Source organism: Hesperophylax consimilis, chromosome 28, assembly GCF_061612785.1.
Source record: "Hesperophylax consimilis isolate HC1 chromosome 28, BYU_Hcon_1.0, whole genome shotgun sequence".
Classification (NCBI taxonomy): Eukaryota; Metazoa; Arthropoda; class Insecta; order Trichoptera; family Limnephilidae; genus Hesperophylax; species Hesperophylax consimilis.
Genome location: NC_142863.1, coordinates 20858684 through 20872147, shown reverse-complemented (window position 1 = coordinate 20872147; position 13464 = coordinate 20858684). Strand labels below are relative to the sequence as shown.

General features: G+C 34.0%; 1 protein-coding gene across 1 annotated transcript in view; it reads right to left on the bottom strand.

Moving 5' to 3' along the window:
• LOC149410343 (putative divalent cation/proton antiporter TMEM165) overlaps positions 1 to 13148 on the bottom strand; it is a 51423-nt gene extending 38275 nt beyond the window's left edge. Inside the window, exons 1-2 of the mRNA XM_089648852.1 lie at positions 13129 to 13148; positions 10358 to 10472 (exon numbers count right to left, since the gene is read on the bottom strand). Coding sequence (XP_089504978.1) covers positions 10358 to 10465 — 108 coding nt within the window. The 5' untranslated portion in view covers positions 10466 to 10472; positions 13129 to 13148. The remainder of the gene's footprint in view (positions 1 to 10357; positions 10473 to 13128) is intronic.
• Positions 13149 to 13464: the final 316 nt, after the last annotated feature.

The window sequence follows — 13464 nt, the reverse complement described above, 5'->3', positions numbered from 1 at the left end:
GAAGGCACGGATGTGTTCTAAACTAATCGGCGTGTAATTCCCTGCTGAAGGCACAGTTGTGTCCTAAACTAGTCGACGTGTAATGTCCTAATCTAGTCGACGTGTAATTCCCTGCTGAAGGTACGGTTGTGTCCTAAACTAGTCGACGTGTAATTCCCTACTGAAGGCACGGATGTGTCCTAAACTAATCGGCGTGTAATTCCCTGCTGAAGGCACCGTTGTGTCCTAAACTAGTCGACGTGTAATATCCTAATCTAGTCGACGTTTAATTCCCTGCTGAAGGCACGGTTGTGTCCTAAACTAGTCGACGTGTAATTCCCTACTGAAGGCACGGATGTGTCCTAAACTAATCGACGTGTAATTCCCTGCTGTAGGCACGGTTGTGTCCTAAACTAGTCGACGTGTAATTCCCTACTGAAGGCACGGTTATGTCCTAAACTAGTCGACGAACTAATTCCCTGCTGTAGGCACGGTTGTGTCCTAAACTAGTCGACGTGTAATTCCCTGCTGTAGGCACGGTTGTGTCCTAAACTAGTCGACGTGTAATTCCCTACTGAAGGCACGGTTATGTCTTAAACTAGTCGACGTGTAATTCCCTGCTGTAGGCACGGTTGTGTCCTAAACTAGTCGACGAGTAAATTTAAAATGTTGATATAGACAAAGTTATTGTGTTTTTTTTATAATAACTCTTATGTAACACATGTCGTGAAACTTCAACAGAAAGCATTATTTAAATTTAAAGAGATTATCATGAACAATTCAGATAGAAAGCGTTGTTGTAAGATAACATTTTGCACGTGAATTATGATAACACACTTATTTCACCTTATGATAATACAAAATAAGGAACACTTCAACTGCATGTACATATTTTCAAATAGTAATCCATCATAAGTTGTTATTATTATTCGATAATGACTGGATCTCAACAGCTACGAGTCACCAAACAAAACTATGTGCAGGTGTCCAGTTATCCAGAGGGTTTCTGAATACCCTTAATCTAACCCCTGGGGTATACTGACTACTGACATTGTGCCGTTACTAACGATTTATCAGATTCCTGATTTATTTAGAAATATTCCCGGTGGACATTCATTTTCAAATAGATTCGCTGTTTTTGAACGTATCACGAAATGAAATACTGTTTTTGAAAGCAGATTAAAGACTCTTTTCAGATTTTATTATTACAAGCAGACAAATTAAAGAAAAAAATTAACTGGAAAGAACATGTATCTTGACCGGTCGGTGGCCGAGTTGACATCGCGCTTGGGTCCCACCCAGGTGTAGTGTGTTCAATTCCTCGACTGGCTAAGTCCTCCATCACAACACAAGCAACATTTTCCGCTTACTGTGGTGGTAGTAGGAGATTTTCAAATATTGTCAGGTTATTCGTAACCCGGGAATGTTTGTCAGCAGAATGAATTGAAAGTTGGGGATCTAGGAAAATTCGCGGCTTCCGATGTGCAATGCTTTGCTTCAACATATTAATTCTGACGAGAAAATGAATGTATAACTCTGTTTATATACCTCAATAAACAACTTGACGAAATATAAAAATACAAGTATCAAATAAGTAATTTCTCAGTCTATTATTAGTATTACGTAAACTGTGTTATTTGTGTTGGGTGTATTGTGTCATTTACGGAACTCCTAAATGTTGACTTGAGGTAAATGGGGGTCCGCTCGTATGTACCCCTATTTGAATTTTGTGGAAACCTAAATTATTTTTCTCGCTGACATAGACCCCCAGCAAGCCGATATCGACCCCTGGGGGTCCATATAGACCACTTTGGAAACCTCTGGTTTACAGTATACTAAAGAGCTCAAAAAGACCCAAAGGGTTGAAAAATAAATAAAAATCAGAAAAACATTATTTTGTAGTATGTGTTGTTCCCATCAACTCTAATTGCGTGACCAATATTACACACAAGTCGGTACACGCTGTGAAAATTAAACTCAATTTGTCTTACTCAAAGATATTAGAAGAACGAGATATGCTATGTTGGCCGCCGGACCGTAGCCGGAGTACTACCTAATTAGGGTACTTTGAACGGTATCGGGACGTGTACGCACAGAAATCTGTTCTATGTATTAGTGCGGATACCTTAGCGCAAGCGAAGGCGTGCAGTAGTATTGGTGAACAAAACCGGCGACACTCGGCAAAACAATTCCACTCAGTACGAACTGCGCATAGCACATCTCGTTCTTCTAATATCTTTGGTCTTACTATTAGCCAAGCTTCTAACCAACTTATTCTCTAAATCTGTTAACAGATAATAAACATAAAATATTTGTCACAAATACATTGTATCATCAATTTATTGTTTGCAATTATTGGAAACTCGTGTAGTTATTGAGTTAAGAACTACATTTAGTAATTTTATAGAAATATTAAATCAAATAATGCTCATGTGTTTATATTCAATAAGTGACAATCCTACAGCTTTGAACACAATAGGCACTTTTGTATGTTTTTCTTTTATATAATCTTAAATGCTGGATTGAGGAGACCCTTTGACCTCTCCAACTGGTTTCTCGACCCATCGCCTTGCGCAGCAGTGGGAGGGATTTATTCATATGTTCGTCACTCCTGGATACACACCTAGATACCTACCTAACTATAATATCTTTTACCTTCCCAGAACTTCCTCTCCTTCCTTTCCTTAAAAAAGACCCCTTACCCAGCATCCCAAAAGACGACATAGACCCTGATGAAAATTATTTTCCTTATTATTTTTTTAAATAACTCTAATATGAAACGACAAAAAGTGAGGTGACAGCAATGTTTATAAATAACTCTTATATGAAACGACAAAAAAGTGAGGTGGCAGCAATGTTTATAAATAACTCTTAAATGAAACGACAGAAAAGTGAGGTGACAGCAATGTTTATAAATAACTCTTAAATGAAACGACAGAAAAGTGAGGTGACAGCAATGTTTATAAATAACTCTTATATGAAACGACAAAAAAGTGAGGTGGCAGCAATGTTTATAAAAAACTCTTAAATGAAACGACAGAAAAGTGAGGTGACAGCAATGTTTATAAATAACTCTAATATGAAACGACAAAAAAGTGAGGTGACAGCAATGTTTATAAATAACTCTTAAATGAAACGACAGAAAAGTGAGGTGACAGCAATGTTTATAAATAACTCTAATATGAAACGACAAAAAAGTGAGGTGACAGCAATGTTTATAAATAACTCTTAAATGAAACGACAGAAAAGTGAGGTGACAGCAATGTTTATAAATAACTCTAATATGAAACGACAAAAAAGTGAGGTGACAGCAATGTTTATAAATAACTCTTAAATGAAACGACAGAAAAGTGAGGTGATAGCAATGTTTATAAATAACTCTAATATGAAACGACAAAAAAGTGAGGTGACAGCAATGTTTATAAATAACTCTTAAATGAAACGACAGAAAAGTGAGGTGACAGCAATGTTTATAAATAACTCTAATATGAAACGACAAAAAAGTGAGGTGACAGCAATGTTTATAAATAACTCTTAAATGAAACGACAGAAAAGTGAGGTGACAGCAATGTTTATAAATAACTCTAATATGAAACGACAAAAAAGTGAGGTGACAGCAATGTTTATAAATAACTCTTAAATGAAACGACAGAAAAGTGAGGTGACAGCAATGTTTATAAATAACTCTTAAATGAAACGACAGAAAAGTGAGGTGACAGCAATGTTTATAAATAACTCTTAAATGAAACGACAGAAAAGTGAGGTGACAGCAATGTTTATAAATAACTCTAATATGAAACGACAAAAAAGTGAGGTGACAGCAATGTTTATAAATAACTCTTAAATGAAACGACAGAAAAGTGAGGTGACAGCAATGTTTATAAATAACTCTAATATGAAACGACAAAAAAGTGAGGTGACAGCAATGTTTATAAATAACTCTTAAATGAAACGACAAAAAAGTGAGGTGACAGAAAAGTAGTCTAATAAAATGTGTATTTTTTTTTTATAATCCGTAATTTTAGTTCAATTTTTAGGTTCTGTCTCCGACTTTGTTTTTGTTGCACATCAATGACCTTTTGACATGTGCACCGATTCATTGTTACGCGGATGACAGTACAGTTCATGATAGCTTTTTGTTTGACAAGCCCCCAAAGGGCACACAAACTCCAACGGCTCGGAGGGCTTTGAAGCAGAGAATGGACGGTTATCTCGAGAGTATTTCCTCCTGATCCAAATGATAATCTAGTCTCCTTCAACGGAAGCAATCTTCCGAACAGGCCTTCCATTGATATGCTTGGTGTAACTATAAGTGACCAGCTCAGGTACGGGGGCTCCATCGAAGCCAGAGTAAAGTTGGCCTCTCAGAAGCTGGGCGTACTGTACAGGGCCCGCAGATACTTTAATAGTACACAACTGCTCACCCTGTACAAATCGCAAGTGCGCCCTACTGTCGAATTTGGCAGCCATCTCTGGTCTGGAGCCCCAAAATACCTGAAAAAAACCCTTGACTCTGTGCAGAAACGGGCGGTCCGTTTGATAGATTTCCCAATCTTAACAAACGGACTGCAATCTTTAGAGCACAGGCGTCAGGTAGGTATGCTGTCCTTGTTCTATCGGTATTACAATGGAAGATGCTCTGAGGAACTAGCGTCATTGATCCCTTCGGCACCGGTGCGTAGTCGGGATACACGCCAAACGCGCGCCCAACATTTGTACACAGTTGACACTTGTCACATGAGAACGGGTCGCTTCTACGATACGTTCTTAAGTTCAACAGCTCGGCTGTGGAACGAACTGCCGGCCTCTGTGTTTCCTCCCTCCTACAACATGGGACTCTTCAAGACCCATGTTCACTCCTTCCTCTCCACAAAAAGACCCTCCACACAGCATCCCCAAAGATGACATAGGCCCTGAGGGAAATTATTTTCTTCAGGGCCTCCTGTGTGGAGTAAATATAAAAATAAAAAAAAATAAAAGACGAAAAAACGAAAGATGGACTATTTTAAAAACTTTTTATGTTTGCATTAAAAAATTAGATGTTTATTATAATGGGTTAAGCAACATTTCGATTCACCTATCACCATTTCCAATATTATATTAATTTCTGTATGTTATTGTGTGTATTAATTTTACTTCGAACCACTCAGACGGTACTTAAGTCCCTCTGATACTGAATGCCTAAATTCATAACATTGTATTACGTTTAAAGTGTGTGATATCAGTCATTCTTCCCAGGAGATAAGCTAATATAACTCGTGTAACAGTTAATCAAACAAAGAACAATATTGTAGAAAAAATATTTTCTTTCCGTAACACCTGAGAAAAAACATGACAAAAATGTCACATTTCTATCAAAAAATAACCTAACACTGACATCTTGTGGCAAATTATCGAAACTATTTAATGAAAAAATGTAGATTAACAGATTAGTTAAAAATCTATATAAATAAAAATGTATGTGTTCACTTGTTCGAAATCTTAATTTTCCGAAAATACTCCACCGATTGCTTTGAAATTTTGACACAACGTTGAATTCGAATATGCGTGTGTTTTTATATACCTATATTATATAGAACTCAACTGTGACAGGTAAAAACAGGCTTTTTTAAAAAACAGCGCTACCTGTTGGACATAAAAGGAACACGCACTATTGTTTCTCTATCGCACAGATAGAAAGTACAGCTAGTATGTAATTTAACAAGGCTAACAATAAAGAATATGTCACCAAGCAATGATGTTTTACATTATTAAAATTATAATAAGTAGGAATTAAGGTATTAATAAGCTTAAAAGAATTTACATTCTACTCTTTCATAGATGGCGCTAATTTAATTATTTTAGGAAAAAAAACACTTTTTGCTTTAAAATATTAAGATAAAACAATATAAGAAACAACATCAATGTAATATATCATTGAAGAAGAAGATAATACTATTACATCTAAATGAAACATGAAACAGAACAAAACACAGGAAAATAAAAAGATAAGCCACATGTCTTAAGAGGAAACTACAAGCCAAAAATGTGCATATTCTTGATATTGTAGGTAATAGGCATTAAAAACGCTTAACAAACGGAGTCTAGAAACGTTCGATTTCAAGCATAAAACTGGTTTTTATTTATTTTGTAAATAATTTTATAAGAAAGTAAAAAAGTTAATCAAGTGAAACTGACACAGATAATCTTAGCTATAATACTGTATTTTTTTTAAGTTGTTTTCTTTACGCGTTCATACATTTCTATTGAAAAAAAAAATTTTTTTGTAGTTTACATTTATATTTTTTATTGAGTAATTTATTTGTTTATTTGTATTCTACTCCAGCGAAACGACAGGAAAACCTTCAATTTATCTAAAGCATATTTTTTGGTATTCATAATGTACACCAATTTAATAGTGATTTGGCGTTAAGCTTCGCCTTAAACCACTCAAAATAAGTTAAAAAGAAAAAGTTGTTACTGAATATTCATTTAGACTTTAAAAATATCAAGGTATTCCACATAGATAAAAATCGGATATGTTTATCCAAGACACTATCTAGGTTACAAACCAATTTCAATAGAAAGTTTGTTTCCATATAAAAAGGTAGATGCCAAAAATATGGAAAATATTAGTTTCAAGATGATATTGTTAATTCTCGACAAATGTGACGCTTAATAAAGTGGTTTAAGGCGCCTATCCCGGTAAGACCAGAGATCCTGGGTTCAATTCCTAGTTGTGACCGTTATGTTTTTATTTTTCTTTGTCTTGTTCTGTTTCATGTTTCATTTAGATTTATAAGTATTATCTTCTTTTTCAATAAAAATAAAATTAGTTTGAACATGAATAAAAAGTGATGTTTGTATACAAACTCAATTCTTTCAAGAAAGGTATACAAATACAATATTGGATTGAATCACAGAATTCTTTTAAGTATATCTTAAGGACGGGTTGTTTCAGAGAATTTGAACAATTCCTTAAATTTCAAAGTTAATTTTCAAGTTCTGTGAAAGTTATTTTCAAGTTCTGTTATTATTTCAGTTCTGTCAAGTAACTGACCTATTATGATATAATAACAGAACTTGAATAGGAAATTCACAGAACTCGCAAATGAAAGTTGAAATTTGATGAATTGTTAAAATTCTATAAAACAACAACAATGTACAACAACATAAATAAATAAAAAATATTATTACTTCTAATTTCTTCTATTAGAATAATTATAGATTTATTTTTGTACGGTTTTTTGTGGACCTTCTATCCTTTTTTATAATTGCTTGGACACTTAATTTAGTTTCTGATTTGACTCAACCATCTTGCATTTTGTACGTCTGTAAATTTGTTTGTATGTTCTGTTTCCGTTTCAAGATGGCGGCCGTTTTAATGGTTCAGTAAAGATTCGTTTCTCTAATATGAAATCGTCGTGTTTATTTGGACTTTCTTATTAGCACTTTTTCAATATTATGGTATGAACCTGCCTGAAGAAAGTTTGAAAATATTATTGTCACTGAGATAGTGACGACGTTTCTTTGGAAAAATTGTATAATTCTTAATTTGAAATGTGTGTTGATATTTAAGTACCTACTTTTATTTCAGAGGAAATTTTGATTTGATTTACAAAAAAAAAAAGAAAATTAGAAAGATACTTTCTTGGATGCGAGGTTACCGAATTTATAAGTTAGTAGCTTATAGAATTCTCCAACAGATTTTTTTTTTTTTTTTTATAGTGAATACCTCACAAGAGTCCCAACTGCTCCCGTCTGGAGCCAGTGAGACTATGGCATCCCCAATTGGGGGATGTTGTGAGGCTGAAGGTAATTGGGGAAGGGAAAGAGGAAGGTGGGGAAGTACCTGGCTATTCAGATCTAGTCACTAAACACGGCTAAAGCCATTTGGAGCAACGTTTCAATTCTGAATGGTGGTCTTACACCAGGGCGATACTGGTAGTATCTTCCACTCTGGAACGTGCCGCAAATATACTATATATTATTATTTTTAATTAATTAATTGTGAAATAACACAAATTAATCAAATAAAATTTATTTGCGCACGCCGGGTTCGAACCCGCGACCTTCGGAATGGCAGTCCAATGCGTTACCACTGGACTATGCCGGCCGTGTCTCTAGTGTATGGGTTTGCCCCCTCCACTTTCAGAAACGAGGTGGGCTGGCGGTCAGGATTTGAGCAAGAGATAGATTCTAAGAGCATTAGAGAATGGACAATAGCCTCCTGGCTGTCCTATACTCTTGTCACCATTATAAGAGTTTTAAGTCTATTAAAAAATACATGCTAGATGTGAAGAAAGTATTATTATCTCCATTAAGAGACATTCAGAACAAAGTGTTGGCACTTAATGCGCACTTAATGTTGGCAATTAATACGCACATCGATGAGAGAAGAGATAATTATTGATTTACATAAATAAACAAAACGTGTTCTCTAGTATTGTTTATGGACTTCATTGTGGCTTGAAGTATTCTTATACAATTCAAATGCTCGAAGATAGTCTTAACCTAAAGTAAGCCAGACTTCAGGAGATATAATAATAACATATACATATATCCTTGATATTAGTGTAAGAACTCCCCCATAGATGGCACTAGATTAGTCTATTACAGCGGTCGGGGAATTTTTCAACCATTACCCCAAAATATTTTTGCGTAAGTCGATATTACCCCTTCCTCCCATTTTGAAAAGAAGACAATCAATGGGTATTTAAATAAACATTATTTATTGAATTAATTTACACGGAAAATAAAAATAAAAGTTACATGAAAATAGTAAGTATGTAATAGACAAAAAAAAAAAAAAAATCTCAAATTGGATCAAACAAAAATTGAGATTTTCAGGTTTCTCTTTCAGTTTTTGGAGAAATGATGTTGCTTCATGTATGATACAATTACTTCAAAATTGAGACTTTTTGATGTAAGAGCAATTTGAATACAGTCTTCGGCGTTTAATCGATTTCTGTTTTTTGTTTTTATGTTCATTAGAGTGGAAAAGCCTTGTTCACAAAGATAGGTTGTTGCAAATGGCAGCAACTTTTTTACCGCCTCCTCATGTGCAATTTTGAAAGCCTTCGTAGCTTTTGACAAAAAGACGACAGATTGGCTTTGCTCTCAAATTGAATACGTGCTTCAGTATTAGATCGAAGTAATTTCACATTTAAAAGGATCTACAACCCAACTGAAAGTATGTATATCAAGATCTGGAAAGTAGTCAGAGAACCGCTCTCTTTCACAATATTTCAATATTTTCAGTCTTCCAAAATAGCAAACTAGAAAAATTTCCTTATTACCCCAAAAAAAACATTTTTACCCCATTTGGGGTAATTTTTCCCCGGTTCCCCGACCGCTGGTCTATTAGGTTACCCGTAGATGGCGTTTAGTTGTCGAGTATTGTAGAGGCCGAGTGTACGCTAAATAAGGTGCGAACCTCCAGGTCAGGTTCCATATTATTCAAAACGTCTGCTAGATGAGATATCAGAGCCCATTGTATATCTATCATATTAAAGGTCCCAGTGTTTTGTTGAGACAGAGTTTTATTTAATAAGAAAGTTTGTGGAAGAACCTGGAGATTCTATCATCTATCAAAAGATGCATTGTTATGGCATCAGGGCCGGCACAATTGGAGCAGTCCGTTCTGGGCTCTGACTTGCCAAGGTGCCAAGGAGCTGATAATACCTAATACAGCGCCAGGTGCTGTTTGGCTCAGAGCCGGCCCTGTATGGCATAGCAAAGATTATTTGCGGTTAGGTTAATTATACGGAATGGTGAGGCGATAAAATGTCTAACATAGATCAATTTAAATATGATTTTAAGGGAGAAACGCAGTTTACAAGAACTAGTTTTTTCAAATGAGGATCTTACACAATCTAGGTTCCTACACAAACTTGATTCTTACACTAACATAGTTCTTACATGAACTAGATTTTTACACAAACAGGTTCTTACACGAACCAGGTTTTAACACAAGGTGGGTTCTTACACGAACTAGGATCTTACAAGAACTAGGTTCTAGTACAAAACCAGTTTAATATCCGATCTCAGTTCTTACACAAACTAGGTTCTTAAATGAACTAAATTCTAACCTAAATTAGGTTCTTACAGAGACTAGGATATTACACTGGATTCTTATACGAAATAGATTCTTATTCATACTAGGTTATAACACAAAATAGGTTTTTACGCAAACGAGAATATCACGCATTTTAGGTACTTACACAAAGTAGGTTTTTACACAAAGTAGGTGCATATACATACTAATTTCTAGTATAAACCAGATTCAAATCCGATCTCAGTTTTTACACAAACTAGTTCCTTGAACGAACTATGTTCTTCACCAGTTATGAAATGAACACTAGCCCAAATGTCATAAATTAATAAAGTAAGCACTTACATTGACAGTTTCAGGTGACACCTCTTCAGGCAGCTTGGAAGTGTAGGTCTGCTGGGCTAGACTCAGCAGTGCTAGTGTTAGGAACACTAGTGCACCTTGAGCCTCCATTGTACTTCTAGGAATAATAAAACACAATGTTAACAAACTATCAAATAAAACAAACACATTATAATTTAACTAAACTCTCCAATACCCTGTCACTAATCCTCCAACCCAAAACCAAGCAAGTGAACACATGGTAAGATAATGCTGAAAATTTAAAAAAAGGTTTTTCGTAAAAACTAACAAACACCACTAGTGATCTTTCGTAAAATTTTCATTTTTTTGGTAAAAAAAAGTTGTGTTATGTTTACACTTGCGAGCAGACTCCGTTTTGAAAACTTATTCAAATAAAATCGTGGCATAACGAAACAAACAGAAACACATGTTACAGTTAAAAACACATGTTAAAAACCGAAACACAACTCAATACTTTAAAAACACAAATAACGCTAAGGATGCTTACATCTGCAATACATTTCACTCATAACACCCATACATTTTACAAATTCTCTCAAATTCTTTATCCAATTTTCTTATATGCAAATTATGAAAAATTCGAAAAATATGAAAACTTCACACAGGGACATCTAATTTTTTTATTTATTCATTAGTAAATTGACGCAATAAAAAGTTGGCTAAGGAGCTAAAACTAATAGAGCGTTTTCAGCTACATTTTGGCCTATTTGCAAACACCCGCGATCGCCCGCTGGCCAAAATATGGCAAAATTAAAGAGATATTTTAAAACATTTTTTGGATTTATTTTAGAAGTCTAGGATCTTCGATAATCACAAGGATAACTTAGAAGTTTCACAGTTTGACAAGAGATGTCGCGCATCTCTTCTTAATTATTTGTTATTGACTTACAAATCACATCATATGTTTACGTATAAAAAAATTGCATGTTCGAATTAAAATTTATTCCTGCAATTATCAACTCGGCCATAGATAACATACAAAGTCATAATATTCAATATTGCTTCAAATAGGTACCACTTAAGGCAATTTTAAAGTAAATATTATGCAGAATTCACGCGTTTATAAATTTAACGATTTTTTTATAATTCAAATGCATTCAATGTCTCTGTATATATTATAAGCAGTTCATATATATCCATATTAAAATTGGGAAATATGATTTTTTTTTAATGAGGGTGGGAAATTTACAAACGGAAAGCTTCAAAATTTCCTAGTGCTCAAAGATGAAATTGATCATATTGCGGAACACTCTGGTGGCTAAGAGAAGAAAACAAGGTGGAAGAGATGGAAATAACAGAAAAAAATTCTTACTTCATGTCTAAAAACAAAGGTAGCGAGAATAATAAATGTATGAGAAAATTACTGTGTTATGATTTGATTTCCGACTTTATGTCCGGGTTAAATCTTCCCCACAGGAAAAACTAAACCCTTCCACACACTTTTCCACAAATGATCATCTAGTCAATCCACATTAAGAGAGTGCATTATATAAGCATAATAAATACAAAACAATACAAGAACAACACGTCAAATCACCAGAGATCAAATGGGAAAATAATTCACCGACTCCAGATATTTTCATACCAGAGGGTTCGGCTCAGTAGGAAATCTAATTGGACCTATAAATCCTACTGATCCCTCAATATAAATATTTAAAAAATCTTTCGTAATCCTACATGTATTTAAAATGACTTATAATATTCAATAATAATTATTGACGTAACTATAATTGATTTCAAACCATAATTATGTAATTATTCTAGTAAAATCACTGCTGTGTTAATACGTGACTTTCTGGGCAACATCATTATCACAACGGTTTTACAATTCCAATAAAGATTTTACATTTCAAATGACAGTTTTACAATTTGACGATGGTTTTTTTTATCATAATAAAACATAATTGTAATTATATTAATTTATTTTCGTCATATAATGACTTTAGCCGCATCTGCAATGATGGTGGACACTGTAAGGCAATCCGAAACGTTGGATAAAGTAGGAGAAAGCGCAAAACGGGATAATACCTCAAAGATAAATCATGATAATATTTTTGTTATCATAAATACTCAAACATGATCGGCTGTTTCGCTCTTGGGTACAATACAATTATGCATTTTGGTGTACTAGACAGTTTGTTTTGCCCAATTTGCGAAGCAGTCTATATGAATTTGCAGAAGAATGCAGTCGTCAAATAAACGGTATAGTTTTAAGTCATCTGCAAACATTAAATATTGTGCATGAGCAATGACAGAACCTATATCGTTTATTAAAAGCTGTAACAGAAGCAGTCCCAAGATAGATCCTTGGGGGACTCCACAGAAGAAAAAAAAAATGACAAACATTCCCGGGTTACGAATAACCTGACAATGATTGAACTCTCTACACCCATCATTAAAAAAATGAAATTATATCTTGTGCCATGATGGAGGATTTTGATTGTACCCGGAACTTTGTCAGGTGTGAACACGACGCTTTGGACCACTTGGCTACGGGCTGACCTCATTCGTTTTATAAATATACCTTATTAAAGTTCTTAAAAACTGAGTAGTGTTTTAGATTGTAAATTTAAACATCATATTATAAAACTTTTTTATTAATAATTTTAAATTCTATTAAGAATGAAATATATCTCAAATAAATACAAATGATTTTCACAGCGCACTAATAAAAACCCTTTTCACAATTTTAAATGATAAAATTTAAACCATAATGCAATCATTATTATAATTAAAATAAAAAATACACTCACTCTTGGCTGGAGCAATTGCAAGACTGACAAAATCATCAACTTTATAAATATCTACAATATTAAATATAATAAATCATCAGGTTGACTTCAATACACTGTAATTTACTATCAATGTTTTGTTATTCTCCGCTACACTTCATTTCACATTCAATGACGATTGAATATTGAATTTATTTAGCAGCTTAAAGTCAGCGCAAGTAATTTTAATTTTTTTTTTTTTATTTACTACTTAATGGAGCAGTGTAACCGATGGCAATGACTGATAAATCAATGGAATATAATAATTTTATGTCTAAGTGATGATGTATATCTGTACGTTATTTATGATAATTTGAT